Source organism: Maniola hyperantus, chromosome 9 (assembly GCF_902806685.2).
Source record: "Maniola hyperantus chromosome 9, iAphHyp1.2, whole genome shotgun sequence".
Taxonomy (NCBI): Eukaryota; Metazoa; Arthropoda; class Insecta; order Lepidoptera; family Nymphalidae; genus Maniola; species Maniola hyperantus.
The window spans coordinates 7,401,751-7,424,045 of record NC_048544.1 but is presented as its reverse complement, the minus strand read 5'-3'; the positions used below and the strand labels follow the sequence as shown (position 1 = coordinate 7,424,045).

General features: G+C 37.7%; 2 protein-coding genes across 2 annotated transcripts in view; one reads left to right on the top strand and one right to left on the bottom strand.

The window, feature by feature from the left end:
• Window positions 1-3,770, top strand: part of LOC117985355 (T-box transcription factor TBX1-like) — a 37,935-nt gene extending 34,165 nt beyond the window's left edge. Inside the window, exon 9 of the mRNA XM_034972051.2 lies at window positions 840-3,770. Within this exon, the coding sequence (XP_034827942.1) occupies window positions 840-897 (58 nt within the window). The 3' untranslated portion in view covers window positions 898-3,770. The remainder of the gene's footprint in view (window positions 1-839) is intronic.
• On the bottom strand, window positions 2,653-22,282 carry LOC117984970 (uncharacterized). The gene is made up of 14 exons (XM_069500601.1): window positions 22,183-22,282; window positions 21,008-21,147; window positions 20,498-20,639; window positions 14,677-14,879; window positions 13,699-13,835; window positions 12,494-12,655; window positions 11,683-11,873; window positions 10,535-10,749; window positions 9,949-10,152; window positions 9,249-9,523; window positions 6,345-6,400; window positions 5,535-5,752; window positions 4,020-4,079; window positions 2,653-3,941 (listed from the first exon to the last, which is right to left on the bottom strand). Exons 1-14 carry the CDS (start codon window positions 22,265-22,267, stop codon window positions 2,778-2,780), a joined length of 3,252 nt encoding a protein of 1,083 aa, XP_069356702.1. The 5' UTR covers window positions 22,268-22,282; the 3' UTR covers window positions 2,653-2,777.
• Between the last annotated feature and the right edge of the window lie 13 nt (window positions 22,283-22,295).

Below are 22,295 nucleotides of genomic sequence, written 5' to 3'. Positions count from 1 at the left end.
GCCATACCTATACATAATCATAGGAATATTTCGTTAATCTGTGCTCATAACCGCTCAAAATTACCTCTACTTTTGACTATAGAGTTTGGTCAAAAGTAGTTTTGAATGAAATTCCGCTCAAAACTTTCCGCTTGAGTAAATCATGATAAGTAAACGTTCATAATTAATGCAAATGGTTCATAAATAACGCATAAGGGTGTAATATTAGGTCGAATGCCGTCTTGAACAAAATCCAAGCACCCCGACTCCACGTAAGACAAATAAGACTGCGTAAAACCAGGGGGGCTTAGATTTAAAACCTTCTTCTAACTGATATTTTTTTGTCAAAGGTGTCTATTATTTGCTCGACTTTGATATGCCAATTTTAATTGTTCTAAATTATAGGTATAGGGGTAGATAAATGGGTCATATTGGGCTTAGTTTAGTTTATTTTATTATAATTTTATTTTATAGACAGACGAACTTCAACAGGAACTTAAATGAAACTAAAAATTTATTTTGCTCTGCAAACACCTTTTATCATCGATATAAATGACAAGATAATAATATGGTCAAGCAAACAAAATTTTTCACGGTTTAGAAACCAAATAATTCAGCGCCACCTCTTAGATACTAATGAACGACCCGTTTGAAATCCAGACGTCGCTGAGGTTGCATTGGTGCTATAGCACCAATGAGTCGGTGCCATTTTATTTGTTCAATAACCCTGTCCATACAAAGTAATATATAAGTCAATGCCTTTTATTCAATAAAGAAGAGAGAGATAATACAGCAATAATGTCTTTGTTAAATTACTTACTAGAAAATTCCCAATGATCACCAACCGTTTTTTTTTCCAGGTACCAACCACACACTGGTCACAATAGTGCCTACACTGCTTACTACGCGCATAGATAAAATTAATAGTATAGAAACTATAGTAATGTGATATTGTAGTTTGTAAAGATAACAAAATTTTTATTTAATATTTATGCCTAAAGAGCTTCCGACCGCGACAAGCGGCTTGACGTCAAGCACGTAAAGTTTTGTTTGATCAAGCTGCTTGATGCGCGCTTTATGCGCCCGTCAAGCGACTTGATCAAGCAAACGGCACTTTTCTCATGCATCGAACACTGTCCGAACGTCGCATCAAGCAAAAATATAAAATCGCATCAATCACGCGTCAAGCACCTAAATACTTGACTCAAGCATCACGCAAACTTTGTAAACGGTCAAAAGGCTTGTAACAAGCAAAAATCTACGTGCTTGACGTCAAGCCACTTGATCGTCTCGGAAGCTCTTTAGAGCCACAGTAGACACGATGCTTTTAGCATCAGCGATTGGTGATTTTGCGACTGCATCAATACAACTGGAGGTTGTAATATTAAGTATGTGTGGACAGGAGCGTTCAATCGCGTCATCGAGCAACTAAATTGCCGATCGCTGATGCTAAAAGCATCGTGTGTACTGTGGCCCTTAGCCTTAGCGCCTAAGGGCGCACTAGTTTGATCTGAACCAAGAGATCGGATTTTTTCGGTCGGGAAAGTTTGAAATGATTTCGGATTACTAAAATACTTATTTACATTAAAAGATAGTTTACTCTTATAAATAATATCTGTCCCGGCTGCACTCACGTGTCTAGTCGACGTTAGCCCGACTAGACACGCGAGTACAGCCGGGACAGATATTATTTATAATGGAAATCACTCACTTTAGTGTGAAACTTGTGACATACATCACGGAAAAAGAGTTCAAGTTTACTTGAACTCTTTTTCCGTGATGTATGATGATAATAATATAGTCATGATACGCCACGCTGTGAAGTTACCATGAATATTTTAGAGTTTGATTTTACAGTCAATTTCCTACCTGCATATTTAGAAAACCAAAGAAACCAAAAATTATATTAGATATCTCAAACCGAGATATTTTTATGTACCTACTTATTTCTTTATATCATTTATATATTTATTTCAATGTATAGGCAAAATAATCCTATTTATATAACGACGTGCCTTAATAAATGAAAGGATTTAATTGAAAATAATTATATGTTAATTATGACGAGTCTCTATTTTATACGTAGTAAGTAAGAAATTATAAAGCAGGTAGTACTTATTAATATTTGAAAAAAGTGCCTTATTAGCTGTTTACCCTTGTAGACCGTGTTTACAATAAGACTATAATATTTTATTCAGTTATTAAATGGCATAAAAAGACATTACAATTTGCCAATGAGAATGGCGCATCAAATAAATAAGGGATAAAATCGTTTGTGCAATGTTTATCCTGACTGTAATATTATGTACCCTTTGTCACATTACCTATTGGTTTGCCTATGTTATACAACCTATTCATAGAACTTTGCGCGTTGGCACATAATGCGTTCATAACAAGAAGCACTTTATTAAAAAAAGATGTACTTATTTAAAAAAAGTAACAGTTATTAAGTAGGTAAATATTTATATTGTTAAATAACTTACATAAGAATATTTACATAAGAGTACCTAGTTGAGTGCCAGTCAGTAATTAAGTGCCAAAATGTACCCAAAGGTAAAATATACTGTAGATATTATTGTATATTTCTTAATAGGTATAATAAAACTTTTTTAATTTAAGGTCTTTATTATATACATAAACAATACTTAAACTAGACAGAAATCCTAATACAAATTATTAAAATTATTAAAATGTTTGCTTGTTATTAAAATTTCTGTGGTAAAACCTCTTTCACAAAGCATAATGATCATAAAAAATTGTACCTATCTAATGTTATCACTTAAAATATTATGAACTTGTTACATTAGGAAAAAGTAGTATTGCATTTGCTGAGGTAAACTTTCGATGTGGGGTCTTCTAAAATGAGCTTTCTCGGATATTGTATAACTCATAACATGGTTGACAGTAGACACATTAGGTTCTTCCTCGTGATTTATGTACACTTTAGAAGATACTGTTTCCTCATATTCTTCAGCTACTAATTCCGGTTCCGCTTGCGTTAGTTCATCATTTGACAGAATTAAAGTAGTTGTGGCGGGTTCCATAGAACAATAATATTCTAGCGTAGGATTATCTGAAACGAGATCATAGAAACTTGGTCGCTGACTGACAGGTGCATCATAATGCTGAGGAACAGGAGCCACTATTTGTGTTTCAATTGAACTGTTATAGTAGTCGTAATCAGAAGCAGCTGTATTTTCAGTAAGATTTTTCTCTTCAGGTGTTTTGAAATCAAAAAGATGATCAGTTGAATTGTACTGGTTATTCTCGTTTTGTTCAAGGCTTTCACTCAATGTTTTGGTAGAATCGATCTGGATATTTTCAACTATGTCTATTTTTTCATTTGGTTTAGGTTCATTCTGGGTTACATTTTGCAAATCGATAACATCTTTAAGAATGGCAGACATTTCCTTAGCTTGTTCATTTGCAGCCAAAGCGAGATCAGAGAGTGTATCTGGATCAGGAGTAAAGTTGATTCCATATTTATCAGCGATTTCTTGAGCACTCATCATTTTTTCAATTGCGATATTCTGATATTCGTTATTAGATTTGATGTGCCTCAATAATCTTCTGACTAGCTGTGTACTATCCATTGGTGTCTCGATAGATCTTTTTTTTCTGAGTTTATTGTCAGTTTCATCATTAGCGGTACAAGATATCGCGTCTGAGAGAAGATTAGCCATTTCACTTTGTATGGATGTTGCTATTTGGTTAACAATTTCTTTAATATCTTCGAGTTTTTCTTCAGGTGACTTACTTGAATTCGTGGCTTGAGTCATTAAAGTAGCAGAGGATGTCGGGAAAACTGTATCACTTGACCCAATGAACGCGTCCATCCAGTCGTAGGAGCCTGTTTGAAATTCTCTTGTCATAATATTATCATCAACGTCGGTTGTATTGAAGTCCTCACCAGATTCGATTGAATTACCGTCATATTCTAAAATCGTTTCTGTTAGAGAGTTCTGTGGATAAATTATGCATCAGTTAAATAAATCAAATCAAAAAGTTTAACAAAAACCGTAATTATTTAATATACTTACCTGAATCAATAAAGCTAAAATTAAGTACAGAGTTGCCATGTTGGAATGTATTAAGTCAGACTAAGTCACAAATGTAACATATTTTATATATATAAAATAAATTATCACTGTTGGGCAATTGTTTTAACAATTACGATGAAATATATATTTCTCACACTGATAGTACGGTCTTGGTAATATCGAATTGAGTAAATGATCATTATTAGGTAAAATGTAGTATTTAAAGAACAGAACTCTATACTTTTGAAGTCTTTGATTACAAAAATGAACTTACATTTGAATATATAAAAGGAAAACTGACTGACAAACTGACTGACTGACTGATCTACCAACGCACAGCTCAAACCATAGTACCTATATTCCTCGGCTCAAATTAATGGATGGATCGGGCTGGGCATGCAGATAGCTATTATGACGTACACTTAAGTTAAGAAAGAATTTTTGACAATTCAACCCCTAAGGATGTAAAACAAAGGTTTGAAATTTTTGTAGTTCACGCGGACGAAGTCGTGGCAATAAGCTAGTAGGTATACGATATGCGAACTGAAGTTTTTACGTTGCGGTTGCGGTCTAATTAATGCATAATATTATGTTTGAGAAGTTAAAAGCGATGATGGCCTGGTTGTTAAGACGTGTGCCTCCTATATTCGGGCGGTCAGAGGTTCAATTCCGGCCACGAGTTTTAAACGTTTCTGGAGTTATGTGTGTTATAAGCAATTAAATATCAATTTGATTGTTTTATAACGGTTAAGGAAAATATCGTGCCGAAATCTGCGTGCCTGAGAGTTTTCCATAGCGTCCTAAAAGGTGTATGAAGTCTAGCAGACTTCCACACACAGTGGCCTAAACCTCCACCACACTTGACTAGCATGGTGGACAGTGGCCTATACCATAGTCATTCTGAAAGGAGATCCGTGCTCAGTAATGGCCCGGCGATGGGTTGAGATAAATAAATAAATGTTATTTTATTTGATGATGGTGGTGATGTTTGAGATAGTTTTTGGATGGTTTAGAAATGGACTCATAAGTAACTTTGATAAAATTATAAAATTTTATCAAATTATATTTATTTATAATTATTTATTTATGAAATATAATAAATAGATTAACATACAAAACGAGTATTTTCACATTAAATAAAAACGCGTTACAAATTCACATGTAAACAAACATTTATTTTAAATTGGTCATAAATGTAATGTGGGCGGTGTAGGACGTACGTATTTCGGAAAATTAATTGTGGTACAGTGGTGGTAATGGATACGGAATTGGTAGGGGAGGATAAGCTGGAGGAGGTGGTTGGTAAGGAGGATACGGGGGCATATTTGGATACACTGAATATTCAGGATAAAGATAAGACGATGGATAGTGGGTGGAAACAGGGGGATATTGTGATGAAGGATACTGGGTGTAAGGAAGACGGTCATAATAATTAGACCAAGGAGACGATACATCCATTGAACCAGGGTAAGTTAGTTCAAATGGGTGACCAATAGGACTTTTAAATGGTTTTACACTTGGCTCCACGGGGGCTGGTGGTAGAAAAGATGCAGGTTGTGGTGGATACTGTGTTGGGGACATGTACACAACTTGTGGTATAGATATGGGATAAGAAGGATAAGGCGGATAGGGATAGTATGCGTTGTATGGAAATTTTGTTTGGTCAGCAGCTAATGCAGGTGAATTGGCTGGAGCGGGCGGGGTCGTGTTCGTTTCAGCTTTTGATGTTGTTGCTGAAATCGGAGAGAAAACGTGTTATAAAGTAATTATAAAATTCCATGGCGTAAAAGCTTTTAAAAGGGTTCAGTTTTATCATGAGTTTTGGTAATCTAATTTTTTTCAAAGTTAAGAGGTTTAGTTTATTCATAGTGCGCTCCAAATAAATGATCTTAATGTGTAGAATGCGTTTTAGATGCTTATCTATTTTGTCATGTGTCTGTGGTTACCCAGATTTCCGTACAGTACAACTGGTACAATTTTGTAAAAAACTTTACGAACTTGAGGTTTTGCGGTCCCAATTAAAAGGGAATTAATCTAAAACCCATTTATATAATTATGTTTCTTTCCAAGGTACGGAACACTCGGTGGACGAGTCTTTCTCGCATTTGGCCGGGTTTTTCTATAACTTTGCATATTCCTTGACGTTTTGTTTAAATACGTGTTAGTAGGTATGTTGTGACAAAAATTCTCAGAGGAATAAACTAATTGTCTTGATATATATATTTTGGTGTCAGCAAAACAGTTTAATAAGGGCATCTTTGCACGAGCCACCGCACGGCACGACAAAATGCGGTGACGACTCCGAGCGCCATATAACCCGTTTACTTGTAAATAGTGTGTTATTTATGTACTCATTCAACGACACCGCAAAGCAGGACGTACTGTGGAAGGCAAGAAATATTGTACAGTCAAAGGCCAAAACTCGTTTAGCACCTTGATGATCGATTTCACTTGCACTGCACGGCACGGTTGTGCGATGTGAGTGTTTGTGTGGCGTGTCAGTGTCACGTGTGGCTGTCGTGAGCGCAAATCGTGCCGTGCGGTGGCTCGTGCAGAAACGCCCTTATGTTTAGTAATCCACTTATTTTGTTTACTTACGTGTGTAAAGCGAGCTTAACACCTGATTCATACGTTCACTAAGTGAAGCCAGCTAAAAACAAAACGATCATTATGTACTGTGAAAAAAATTAAACAAAATAATTTACGCTATTCATAATACTTAAATTAAACTTAATATTACAAATGCGAAAGTGTGCCTGTTCGCCTGTTTGCTAGCATTTCACGGCTCATCAGTTTGATCGATTTTGAGGAAATTTTGCATAGATGTAGCTTGCATCCCGCGAAAGGACATAGGCTAGTTTTAGTCCCGGATAGTCAAAGAGTTCCCACGGGATTTTTAAAAACCTAAATTCGTACGGACGAAGTTATAATTATTATTACCTGTGATTTATGTAACTCGTGACAACTAGGCGTCGTTGCATAACTGACTCCGATTGCACTAATTATGATTAGAAACGTATGCATTTTACAAGTTCACTGGTGTATGGTCTTGCGTATGCATTACTTAACTAATTTATTTCTATCTTGTTTCTTCATACTTATATTTAAATAAAATATTTTCTGCTTACTTTTGTACCTAACTACGTGATTTTGATAAGTCAACGATTATTATTTTGATAAGCTTTTTCTTGATAAAGACTGTAATTGATGCGTGAGAATAATGATTTTTAAGACGTTTAATATCTAAGTAGATACCTACATAAATTTTCTAGACTGTAAAATTTACATGAGGCAATCATGATAAGTAACATTGGATATAGGCGTCAAGTATTTTGCAGAAGTCTTTGATGCACAAGCTGTCTCAACAAAGCACGGTCTTTGAAGCTCCGGTGTCAGAGTGAAACCTGAAAAATATACTTAGTTGCGTAGTGGTGGAGCGAATTTCTGTATGTGTAACTTACCTACATAGATAATGGGAGAATATTTAAAAAAAATAACGAGCAAACGAGCAGCTAGGCAGGTCACCTGATGTTAAGTGATTACCGCCGCCCATGAACATTTGCAGTACCTACCAGAGGAACCGCCAATGCGTTGCCAGCCTTTCAGGAATTTGTTGATCCACCCCTTGAATAATCCCATGTTGTAATCTAATGGGAACACCGCCAAAGGGAGTTGATTCCACAGTTTGCATATATTGCGTGGTAGAAAGGAAAGTATGTTGAAGAAGCGGTAGCCTCTTATATGGGAGGTCGGGGGTTCAATCCTGGGGACGCACCTCTAACTTTTCGGAGCTATTTGCGTTTTAAGTAGGTAATTAAATATTACTTACTGTAACAGTGAAGGAAAACATCGTGACGAAACGTGCATGTTGGGAGTTCTCTATATTGTTTTCAAAGGTGTATGAAGTCTGCCAAAACTCTTCCCGATCTGCGAGGAGGCTCGTGCTCAGTAGTGGGCTGACGATAATAATAATAATAATAAATACACTTTATTTGCACAACCACAAGAAGGATTACATTAAAGAATAAAAAACACAGACAGAAGAAAGATACAAAAGGCGGCCTTATCGCTAATTAGCGATCTCTACCAGGCAACTTTAATAGGAAAATATTCAGAGGAAGATTAGACTGCAGGTGGTGTGTAATATACCAATATACATACATTCAAATAACTGATACATACTAATACATAAACCACTAATACATCTACTAAATAATATTTATAATACCAATATACTAATAAAATAGACTAATATATACTCTATAATCTATGTTTAGAAGAAAAGCTAATGGACGGTCAGTGTTTGTAATGCAGTCACTTACCGGATCCGGGAACGCGCTCCGATGATGGGGGCCCCCACGATGCGCTGGTAAGGTCCAGGGTTGATGATCTGGTCGAAGGGTGATGAACTTCGCGTCTAAAGTTTTGCTTTTTTTGATGATAGCCGTTAGAGGCTTGTGTTCTGGTGTGTGTCACGCGTTCTCGCTGAGCGTCCGCGGTATATGTCAACTTCGACTGACAGCTGTAGTGTTGCCGTTTTAGTAAGCGGCCACATAGGTAAACCCCGACCGATTGTAATAAAAATAAGTCTACGAATTTGGAAAAGACGCTGGTTTGTGCTATGATTATAAATACATCAAAAGTACGGAACAATCTAGAAACTAAAATATGATTGTCGTCTTCAATTTGTAAGATAATAATTCTTTACTGCAGCAGACGATGATGATGAGAATATAATATGATATGATAATACAGATTTATCTCGTTGCAAAATATTCAATGGCACCTATTTTAATTATTCCATTAATGTTTCCGTATTAATATTAAACTTAAATGCGAAAGTGTATCTCTCTGTAGTCTGTCAGTCTGCCTGCTAGCTTTTCACGGCCCATCTGCTTAAGCGATTTTGACGAAATTTGATACACACATGTCTCCCAGGATATGGGTTAATTTTTGTCTCGGTAAATCGGAGTCTAGAGGATTTAATTAAACAAAACCTAAGTCCACGCAGACAAAGTCGAGCGCATTATCTAGTTACTAAATAATAACAAAAAAATAATTTGATCATTTTTTATTAACATTTTTCTGATAAAATCATTCATCGAATTCTAAAATGTTTTTTAATTTTTTTAAATGTTTTGAGTTGGCAAAAAAATACTAACTCAACTTCGAAGCAAGATTCTTACGAATACTAGAAGCGTTCATTTCATTTACACGTAAATTCGCTACACGGATGTCATCCTCCATTTCCATTTAGCAATCAATATTTCAACCCCCAGTAACATTAAGGAAGCCACAGCTCCGGCTAAGGTGAGCATCAACACTGGAGCGACATCGTCGATGTTGACTCTTTCAGCGAGGAGGGCCGCGCGGCAAGGAGGTGGCTTCAAGCGAAGGCGGGTCACCCAACACTTTGCTAAGCCCGTTTCATGCAGCCAAGCCCCAGCTATCTTGAATGTGGACGTCCATTGACCGTTTTTTGTTGCTGTTACCCAGGTCAATACCTAATAAAGAAAGTGTTTATTGTATAACGAAGTTTCAAATGTATCGGAACATATCAAAATTGTAGTGATATTGACCATTTACTTCTGAAAACTGTGCCGTGCAATAGCAGTCAAACGCGGCACGCGTATTTACTTAGGTAAAAATGCTCTACAATTATTCTATCAAAGGTCCTAACATCCATACTGTCCACGAAATATGCGATAAATGTGTATTTTGTTGGTTTGCCCTGTCATGCAGCAACGGAACGACGATCGATAAAATTTTCTGTATCATCACCACAGTCATCCGATAGACGTCCACTGCTGGAAATAGGTCTCTTGTAGGAACTTCCACGCGCCACGATTTATTTACCTAATGAGGCTACTTTTAATACTAAAAAAGGGGATTCTTTCGGGATAGCGTAGGTGGGCATAGATATAGGTACCTCTGGAATGGTATCAATATATTGCAGTTTGCAGATTTGTTCATCAGTAAAGCTTCTCAAATGTGGAAAGAGCTGGTTGAATTCAGTATGAAAGGCCGTCTGGCCCTCTTGTAACATTCTCACGCCTGTGTAGATATCCTGATAGAACCTTGACGTCATTTTTTTCTTTTTTAAATATTCTAAGTCATCCCAGTTAGTTTGTACCTAAAAGTAAATAATCTTTATTTTCTACTAACGAAAAGAGAGCAAAAAACTGAAAAAGATTGGCAAGCTTGGGCCACAAAATCTCGCCTAGTGCGTAAGGAACATGTTTTGAAGAAACATGTTCGACTAAGTGCGAGTCAGATTCGTCCATCGAGAGTTTCGTAGCTTGGAAAAAACTCACATAGGGTTCGTTTTAACCATTTTGGTACGGAAACCTAAAAAACTGTTTTGTAAGATTTTTTTAGACCCTGTGTACTGTCAGCAGTCGCAATATATTTAAATTCCCTAAAAAACTTTCACTAAACTCCTTTATGTTAATTGACTTCATATAGCATGATTACATTCTTGAGAACGTTGCTATTTACATGTATTAAGAACATACATCAAACATCAAATATCGTATGTAGTCGTAGTCCTCCGATGCGATTGCGTACTTCGAGTCACCCAAAGCTCTCAGGGTGTCCGGTCCACCTCTGCCAGCGCTCATTAGTGCGGATACTATGGCAGAGGTATAATAGGCGTGGATGAGCATCGCCGATATGGACAACACCAAGAATGACCAACGACCCGACACTCCTTCTGGTACCGCGCTGGCATCTGTCAATAGGTAAATCAAACTGGTTATCACAAAAAGCTCCACTTAGTGTAGAGAACCACAGAGACTCACCTCAAAGAAATTGCTCCGCTTTATACAGGTAAACATTGGTGTAAAATCAAATTTCTGTTTTACTAGCTGATGCCCGCGACTTCGTCTGCGTGGAATTAGGTTTTTTAAAAATCCCGTGGGAATTCTTTTATTTTCCGGGATAAAAAGCCTATGTCACTCTGCAGGTCTTATATCAATACCCATGCAAAAAATCACGTCAATCCGTTGCACCGTTGCGACGTGATTGAAGGACGAAGAGAGTAAGTAGGTAGGTATTAAGAAATCCCAAACCACCGGTGACGCTGTTACAGCCAGTAGGGCCAGCAGTATAACGCAATCCGAAAGAAAATAGTTAAGAAATCAATTATTAATTTTTGAAAACACAATAAAGATGGGCGCAGGGTGAACTAATATTAACTTAAAGATTTTTAAAAGCAAACCTTCGGAATAGCTTGTGACTAAAGGGGGTACTTAAATACTCGTATTGATACATATAAAGCAGGCAATGCCCCTGTCTAGTGGCCGATCGGATTTGATATTATCGCAGACATATCGATATCAACTCGGAAATGGATCGCCTGAGCCTTTCAGTATTCTTCGCATGAAATTACTTACTGCACTTCTTCAACGACACTTCAGAGTTGTAACAGCGTCGCATCACCTCAGGACAAACTTCTGAACCACATGGCGGCGGCGTCATGCTAGACGCGGACGTGGCGGTGTTGAGCCGCGATTACGAATGGAGGCATTCGTTGACGGTGCGGCGAGGCGACAAAGCGAGGCGATGAGATCCTTTGACGGTTTGATATTTATGTCGAGCTAGCAAAGAAAGTAATAAGTAGGTAATAGCGTACCTCATATTGGCTAGCCAATATTTTGCTTACCTTGCTGCAAATACGTGGCAAGAGCAGCGATGTATGCCCCCTCTTTCTCTACTGGTTGTTTGGCTGTGATTCTTTGGACTAGCGCCAGAACGATCAAGAGGGTCAATGTGCACCACCAGACGTTGATGGTAAAGGGTTTCAGGAACATATTACTGCTGCTCTCGCGTTCAGCGAGGTATGTGAATCCAACACTATATAAAGAAATATTACTTACATCTGTCTCAACTTAGATTGATCTAGTTCGGGCACAGTCTGGCGCAGGCACACTAACTAGACTTAGCTAGATGAATCGGATTGCTTAGGTACTATCTTTGACCAATACGTTTTCTATGTATATCTTCTCTATTGACAATCTCATATGTACTATCTCGTAATATTACAAAATATAAGTAAAATCTACGACTCTCCGTAGATGATATATCGACAGGAAAGGATATAATATTTTACTTTTTACAATTTACTTAAGTAGGTACAGGTATTTTGTTTTTCTCAACTTTACATTTTTACACCTTTGTGTATCTTTGATTGCAATGAATGATTTGTACGTGAATAAATATAGTCAGGTAAGTATATTATTGAATCACTACCCATATTATAAATGCGAAAGTGTGTATGTTTGTTGGTTTATCGTTTTGTCCTTCAATCACGTCGCAACGGAGCAACTAATGGACGTGATGTTTTGCATGGGCATAGTTAAAGAAACATACGGAAACTACTACTACTTTTCATTTTTTATGATTTTTCAAAAACTAAATCCACGTGGACGAAGTCGCAGGCATCAGCTAGTAAATATTATAATTTATTCATTTACTTGAAAGGCCAAATAGGCATAGTGTAGTCTAGCTTTCGAAAACGGTCTGGCATCATTCGAAGAGCACCTGCGCCAAGGTCTGAGGAGCCATATCGTAACTTCAACATCATACTGCTATTGTTCACCTCTGTTCCCCAGAGCATCGTAGGGACCAGTACATCACTGTAAAACAATAAGACATAATAAGTGAGCGATGCGAAAGTGTGTTTGTTTGTCCTTCGTTCACGCCCTAACTAAGCCAACCAATCGACTTGATTTTTGGGATAGAGATAGTGATAGTGATAGAGACAGTGAAAGGACGGAGTGTAACATACTTTTTATTAAAATCAAAGAGTTCCCACGGGAATTTCAAAAACCTAAATCCACGCGTAAAGTAAGTAGATTACGTTAGTGAAAAAAACATCGAAATTAGTTCATTAGTGTTCGAAATAATCCCAAAAATATAAACATTTAAAACATACACATATTATAATATACATACGGGTTGAATACATGACCTCCTTTTTTAGGGTTCCGTACCTAAAGGGTAAAAACTGAGCCCTATTAATGTCACTCTGCTGTCTGTCTGTCAGTCCGCGTGTCACAGGTCTCTAATAGCTCATAGACGAAATGAGTTACAAACCTGCAATTTTGGCATTTGGGGTAGAACGTTGACCCAAAACTAAATAACGAATTAGAAATTCATTTAAATATTTTTTTTGTTCCCATACATGAAAAAAAATATTCTTACTCTAGCAATGTGCGATATCATTGTTTAGAGCTCATTGAGTAGAGTACAAATATTTTTATTATTATTTTTTATCTTAAAAATGAGGAAATGGGGGCTGTTAAATTTGACAGTTGTAGACCATTTTCGTGACGGCGGCTATCTCAAACTATTATTTAGGAATATGAAATTTCGGTATATTATGTACCATATTTGAAAATCAACGATTTAGAAAATAGTGTGTAAGTTTGTAAGCTGTGACCAAAAGAAACGATCATTTTTGGGTTTTTCTTACACGGTTTATTGCGTTGTTCTAGCTCGGAAAAGAAATATTTGTCGCCCAAAATATGATGTTCATAATTATTATGTACGGAACTCTAAAATAGCGAGGCCTGAATTACACTTGACTGGTTTTTCAAGTCTGTTAAAAAGTCAAATTGCATTTAAATAAATAAAAATATTAAAATGCAGTGATATGTTAAAATGACAAAACACTTACGAAGCATTCAGCCATTCGATCATAAGCCTCGAGCTTACGTAGCCAGAACGCACCCCTATATCTCGATGGGCCATTGTCATATCTAACAAGTATTCTATAAACGTTCCATTATACCGACCATCAGAATATAAACCCATCTAGAAATTGAAAAGAAGGTAATCGTTAAGCTGTCAATGAAGCTAGGAAAGTGACTCTGCTTACAGTGCCACCAACGTATCTGTTCCGGTGGGCTAAATTGGGACTTGAGCCATTTCAAAATCCACAGGACGAAATCGCGGGCATCAGCTAGTATTGCAATATATTAAACTAGCTTATGCCCGTGACTTCGTCCGCGTGGACTACACAAGTTTCAAACTCCTATTTCACCCCCTTAGGGCTTGAATTTTCAAAAATCCTTTCTTAGCGGATACCTACTTTATAATAGCTATCTGCATGCCAAATTTCAGCCCGATCCGTCCAGTAGTTTGAACTGTGCGTTGATAGATCAGTCAGTTTTGTTGTTTCGGATTGACTATGCTGCGTAGGCCCTACTGGCCGCTACAACGTCACCGGAGGGGTTGGCGAGCGCGGAGCTCCGCCGGGGGGTGAGCCCTAGGGCTCGAAGAAATAATTCGACAGGTCGGGGGGCAAAGATCAGTCAGTCAATCACCTTTTCCTTTTATATATTTAGAAGATACTAAATAACAACCCTCAGCAATGAATACGATTATACGTCCAAAGGTTTTCTAGCATTGTTTTCGTTATACCTATAGTCCGCGACAGGTCGAGATGCCAATCGGGGTATGAGGCGGAGGGATGCCCCGTACACCCGCGCGTCACCTGCTCGCCCGTGCTGGGTTAGCGCAGGGCTTTGCGGGGCGTTCCCTCCCCGATTGCCATTTCAACCTGTCGCGTACTATACGTAGGTATCCAGTATCCACACTACATCATAATATTAGCTAGTCCGTAAATGGGATTAATTAATTAACATCTACTTACTGGAGTTGCGATCCTTAATGGGTAATGTTTAAGATTCTGTCGTCTCAAGATTCTGTTGCGCTCAAACAAAACTTGCAGGCCTCTACCAACAGTCCAGATCGCCCAGGGATGCAGGGTAAAGCTGATGTTCGGGTGACTATAGACGTCATTAACATTGTAAGCAACGTCAGTGGTGTTCACAAGAAATTCTTGGCTTGTATTATCTGTGACAAATACAAACAAAAATTATTTTCTCGCACACGAGTTGAAAATTAAAGTAGCAAATGTAGCAAAATCTTTTACATTTCAAATATCATAAATCCAAAAGTGTTTCTGTCTGTTAATTTTTTACGGTCCATTTGACGTACGGTGATTTTGACGAAATTCGGTTCCCTCCTTGCTTCCCGGGTATGTAAGTACCTATAGTGCGCGACGGGTCGAGATGGCATTCTGGGTATGAGGCGGGGAGACACCCCGCACACCCACGCTATCCCGCACCGGGGTAGCGCGGGGGTTGTGCGGGTTTGCGGTGCGTCCCCACGCGTATTATATCTTACTACGGAGGATGGACATAGGCATAGACATAATTTTTGTTTCCGGAAAATCAAAATGTTATTTATAAAACCTAAGTCCACGTGGATGAAGTCGCGGGCATCACCTATGTATTTGGTTCAGAGATAGCTTGCATCCTGAGATGGATAAATTTATTTGCTATTTTGGGTTCCGTACCTCAAAAGGAAATAAAAAGGAACCCTTATAGGATTACTTCGTTGTCTGTCTGTCCGTCTGACGTGTCTGTCAATAAAACCTACAGCCGCTGACCTATAGAATAAAATTAAATTTGGCAGGTAGGTAGGTCATAGCACGAGGGAAGGAAATAATCCGAAAGCCGTGAGTTTGTGGTTATATCACAAGAACCAAAAAAATTATATGTGTTCAAAAACAAATAATTACCTACCTAATACTTATTTTTTATTTTCAAAGTACGATAATTATACCAAGTGTGGTATCATATGAAAGGGCTTTACCTGTACATTCTAAAACAGATTTATATATTTATTTTTTTGCTAGTATTTGTTAGTATTGACTACCATGTACCTATACCTATTTCTGATATTGATTTGAATCTACTGTCAAATCAATAAAATATTTGTGAACAATATTATATTTCGTACCATGTTGTTGGAATACTAGCTTTTCCCGCGGCTTCGCACACGTGATATTTTAATTTTACTCGTGAATAATAAAGCTAATTATTCAAAGAATTTTCAGAATCAGATCATTAGTTCCAAAGATTACCCATTACATCATTATAATATTATTGTTTATATCATGACAGCGATGTCAAAATATAAACAACATATTTAAATAATTAAATATTTGAAATTATTGAAAATATATTTTCGAGTAAGAAGAAAGATATTAAAATGGATTGTGCAGCCTGTTGCAAGCTTATTGTTCCTGGAGAAGCGTTTTTACAATGTATGATTAGCAACTGCAAAAAATCATATCACGAACTCTGTACAGGTATTTTAGAACTAGCTTCCGTGAATGCTGATGCATGGACCTGTCCCGAATGTGCATGTATGTCGAAGAGGGGCGGTGATAACAGCCTGACACACGTAGGCTCATCCGCCAATAACAATATTACCTACAGAAAAAAGGCAACTGCTATCGCTTCCAACGTGGATGAGAAAGAAATACAAAATACTGATGACCTTCATCTGGAAATTAAAGAGCTGCGTGAAGAGATTGTTGGCTTAAAAAATCAACTGAGTCAAGCGATGTCTTTGCTGGTATCATACCACACAAAATGTGATAGTTACTTTTCGCGCCTAGATACTGTTGCGGCAGTTGTTCACACTGGCGATCAGTCTAAAATGTATGACATGGCAAACAGCAAAGATGAGCAGGCGCAGTCTAAGAAAGGTGAGACTGCCAGTGTACCGAATGCGACTCCTCAACCTGCCGTGCTACTCTCACCAATCAATAATCTTGTGCCAAACCCGCCTAAATCTCGAAGTTATCGGCAAGTCGCCGGGCAGTGCCCCTCACGCCTCTCTCGATCATCCGTAACTACACCGTCGATGATAAATAATGTGCCATATCCACCGGCTTCTCAAACTACAACACAACAGGAGGGATCAGAACCTTCTGAACAATGGGTAGAAGTCCGCAGGAAGAAGCCCCGAAAACCCAACATTATTTGTGGCACCGCGAGCTCATCTGCGACATTTTTAAAAGCAGTTGAACCCAGGAAATACCTACACCTGTGGAACATGAAGTCGGGTGCTGAAGATATATTGAAATACTTACAGCAACTTTATTCTACGGATATCTGCACTGTGGAGGAATTAGTACCTAAAGGTAATTACAAGTCATTCAAAATCATCTGCGACATTTTTAAAAGCAGTTGAACCCAGGAAATACCTACACCTGTGGAACATGAAGTCGGGTGCTGAAGATATATTGAAATACTTACAGCAACTTTATTCTACGGATATCTGCACTGTGGAGGAATTAGTACCTAAAGGTAATTACAAGTCATTCAAAATAGGAGTTCCATTGGCTGATTACGATAAATGTCTGTCAGAAGATGTATGGCCGATCAATGCAAGGATCAAGATCTGGACTAATTTTCTTAAATCTTCAGGAAACTCGGGCAACCTGGAAGCCAGGCGTCAGCCCTTTCGTAACCCAAACTAACAGCAGCATGGATAGCTCAAGAAACCATGCTGCCTTTAACATCTTGTACCAAAATGTTCGCGGTCTTAAAACAAAAACAAAAACTTGGACTATGAATCTTCTGTTGCAAGCTTGTGACATAGTAGCTGTTACGGAGTCATTTCTCGACAAAACCGTTGAAGACGCAGAAATAGCCAACGGCAACTGGAGCGTATTGCGCCGTGACAGAGGCTCGCCGTGCGGTGGCGTCCTGATCGTAGCTCGTCCCGGTATACTTATACAACGACGACGTGAGTTTGAAACCGATAATGGTGAAGATCTATGGGTTTCATGTAACATACAGGGTCGATCTATGTTTATATGTGTCGTTTACTTAAAACCCAGTGCCTCCGACGAAGGCTACATGAACTTGTTCTGTAAAATAGAAAGCTTTATTCTTGAATTAAAGGGATCAGTGGTAATCTTGGGAGATTTAAACTTGAACAGTGCGTCCTCCAACATAGTTCATTATTACTCCTATTTTGTATCTCTCTGTGGCTTATCCGAAAGAAATAACATTGTAAACTCTCACGGGAGTATTCTAGATGTAGTACTTGTCCAAGAACGTGTTGAAGCAATAGTCTCTGATACGGAGGGAATGGTTCCACCTGACTTATATCATCCTCCTCTTAACATCAAAATGAATACTCGTGCAGCCAAACACTCTGAACGATTGGAGCCTAGTAATATAAGCTCCTCCAGAGATTGGAATTTCCGAAAATGTGACCACGAGCAACTTGTAACTCTATTATCTTCAGTGTCTTGGGATGGTCTTTTGGGCGCAACTGATGTACAGTCAGCGACAACTTGTTTCTATAACATCATGTATGATGTTTTTGATTCGTGCATCTCTAAAAAGAGTAGAAAAAAAAGTACTATTAAACGCTATCCAGTTTGGTTTACAAGTAGTATTATACGCGATACAAAATTGAAATTAAAATTGCATACAAGATGGATTAAAACCAAATGTGTTGAAACTTACTCCAGGTTTTCAGAAATTAGGTCAAATTTGAAGGCTTGTATCACAGAAGCATATGATGATTATATAAGGCGTGCTGAGAGAAGCATTAAAACCAATCCTCTATGTTTCTGGGACTATATCAGTAGCTTGCGGTCTAAAGGTGGATTTGAACCTAACGTTACATTTAATGGTTCTATGCATAAAGGAGTAGATGCGGCCGAAGCTTTTGCGAATTTCTTTGCAAACGTATTTCTTCCTGATGTACCAAAGTTACGTGTAGTTGAGGCATGTCTAAATGATGGCAAGCTAAATAGTACTATATGCCACATCCCAAAGTTTACAGTGACGGACATAAAATATGGCATTGATAAACTGAAGGTAAATTGCGCAACTGGACCAGATAACTTACCAGCTGATGTTTTGAAAATGTGTAGTAAATATCTTAGTCTCCCTCTTTGTCATGTACTTAATTTAATCTTAAAGACTGGACAATATCCTTCTCAATGGAAGCTGACCCGAGTTACACCAATACCTAAAAAAACCGGTACGACGTCCGTAGAGGAATTTCGGCCCATAGCTATTCTCTCAACGCCTGCCAAGGTATTTGAAAGAATTGTGCATAGAGAGATAAGCCGGCAAATCAGTAATTTACTATGTGACGAACAGCATGGATTTAGGATTAAGAAGTCTGTCAACTCCAACTTATTAACAGCTACTGAATACATATCGTCCTGCCTAGATAGAGGCCATCAAGCAGATGCACTTTATTTTGATTACCGCAAAGCTTTTGATAGAGTTAATAATTCTTCTAAAAAAACTCAGTGCTATTGGTCTTTCTCCTCAGCTCCTACATGTATTATCAGACTACCTCCGTGACCGTCAGCAATTCGTTCGATATGGCATATATGAGTCTAAACCATATCATACGCGATCCGGTGTAAGCCAGGGCTCTATCTTAGGACCTCTATTCTTCCTAATCATGATAAACGATCTTCCAGAATCTATAAAATATGCAAAATGCTTGCTATATGCAGATGACCTAAAACTTATATTCGAAATTACTTCTATCGAAGATTGTCTCAAGTTGCAATGCGATCTTACAGCTGTATATCACTGGAGTAAAGCGAACAAAATGGAGTTCAATCGTGACAAATGTTCAGTTATGACCTTTGGTAAAGTTCGGTATCCTTTGATACATGAATATAAAATGGATGGAATCCCTATTCCCAGAGTACAGAACATGAAAGACCTAGGTGTAATTTTTGATAAAAAATTGACCTTCCATGACCATATTAACACCGTAGCAGCTGACTCATTTCGAAGATTAGGATTTGTACTACGCAACTCTCGGGAGTTCCATAGTCCTTTGGTAATACGATTACTATATTACGCCTTAGTCCGAAGCAAGCTCGAAACAAGCACCTGTGTCTGGCATCCGTACGAGGCAAAGTACGGGCTTATATTAGAAAAAGTACAAAAGGCCTTCCTAAGATACCTGTATAAACGTTGCTATGGATATTATCCTTTCCTATACCCAACCAAATTTCTGTTAGGTTGCTTAGGTTTCAACTCCCTGGAGGTCAGACGCATTTGCGACCAACTCAAAATTATGTGTCAAATTTTGCGAGGAGATGTTAATGCTCCAGAACTTCATAACCAACTGTGTCGCATACGTGTCCCTGAATCCAACAGTAATCTTCGTCCACGAAAAAATAAACTTTTCGTGGTCCCACATCATCGCACTATTGCTAGATCTATGTCACCTATACCCCGTTCATTAGCATCATTCAACGCGCTTTTGGACAATAATGCTCAATGGGACCCATTTAATGATGGGTCTATAATACTGGTTCGGGAGTTACTGAAGTACGCTGAGAGCATTGCATGAATATGTCATTCAATGTTCTCAGCGTACATATTCAAAATTCTTTGATCTTTTATCGTTTTGTATTTTATGTCTTTTTTCTTGTACCTTTATTTGTATTTAAATTTATTATTAATCATCTAGTTAGTGTAAGTGGCACTGCCGTTCTAATTAGATATAAAATAAATAAAATAAATAAATAAATAAAATACCTAACCGAATTTCCTACAGTATACCTACAGAATTTCGATTAGGACATTATTATTATTTTCTGCATATATTAAAATGATTACCATTATTATAGTTCTCAGAATTATTCCAACGTTGGTTGATCAACAGAACATCAGCATCATAACGGAGGGTGTTAAAGTTATTCGGCAAATCGTTAGCAACTACCACCCACTTATACCAACCACAGAAATATTCAGGTTTCATCTGCAGTAAAGAGCATACTTAAAAATAATATGATACCTGATGATACATGATTTGATTTATCTCAGGAAGACAAAGAATTTATCTTTAAACTAGCTGATGCCCGTGACTTTATCCGCGTGGAATTAAGTTTTTTAAAAATCGCGTGGGAACTCTTTGATTTTCCGGGATAAAAATATAATAGCCTATGTCACTCTCCAGGTTTTAAACTATACCCATGATAAAAATCACGTCAATCCGTTGCACCGTTGCGACGTGACTGAAGGACAAACCAACAAACAAACACACTTTCGCATTTATAATAAGGGTACTGATTTTTATTCAAAATAATTATAACTAAGTATATATTTTAAGTCATGATTGCCATTTACCTTGTGTAATGAATGATTGGTTGGAATATACAAGACTCCTTGAAGTTTTTGTAAGTACGCTTGTTCGAGAACTGCAGAGTCACATGAGAAAGTCCCAAGAAGATCATATTTGAAGAGTTCTCGAGAAAATAACATTTTGTCTACAAAAATGCAAATATACTTAGTATAATGAATGTAAGTATTTTAGTATAATGAAAATGGAAGTAAGCCTATTTACAATAAATTTTATAATAATAACTAGCATATGCTCGCGACTTCGTCCGCGTGAACTACACGAATTTCAAACCCCTATTTCACCCCCTTAGGGGTTGAATTTTCAAAAATCCTTTCTTAGCGGATGCCTACGTCATAATAGCTATCTGCATGCCAAATTTCAGCCCGATCCGTCCAGTAGTTTAAGCTGTGCGTTGATAGATCAGTCAGTCAGTCAGTGAGTCATTCAGTCAGTCAGTCACCTTTTCCTTTTATATATTTAGATTTAGATAATTAATTAATAGACTGTTGCACTACCAAATTCTCTTTCATTTTTCCCAAGAAGAACGAAGAAGCAGCTACTTTTGTGATAGAGCGAGGTCTGGTCTGGTCTGGTTAGGTCTATGGCGACTAGGATGGGAATACAGTGCAAGCATAGAGAAATATCAACATTCTTTAACTTCTGGTAGATTATTATTATTAGGGGCAACTAACCTGGAGGCCAGGTCCACTATGACCTTATCTACTTACTAAAAAGATACTACAGCGTGAGCGAAACGAATGCAATTTTTTACAGAAAACAACAACTCCGAGCCGGAGCGCAGTAAGCGCGAAAATTATTCTCCAATTTTCAGAATAATCAGAGAATAAGAAAGAATCAAAGTACAGCGTCAATTTGTAGCAGCTTGTATATTTTTACCACCGAGGCACCCCTGGACTTTGCACCAGAAGCAGCCTCTTCATTCCGATGAAACGGATCCGATGGATGGAATGGTATGGAACGATGGCGATTGGTTTGCTTGATTGTGGGTGTATGTCCCTTTATAACGATTTGGATTATTATAATCGGTTTTTTACTTTGTTTTATATCCGAGTGTATGTGTTACAAATATAGTGTAACCTCGGAGCATAGTTCCTTGACGCTCGTCGCTCGTACGCGCGAAAATATGTGTCTAATAATGGTCTAATAGATACATTCTTACCATGAGGCGACCAACATGCTAAAACTATGATACTACCGACCATTTTATATTTGAATAACTCTGCTATGGCTCGAACTAACATCATTATCACAAAATACTAAAAAAAATTATTC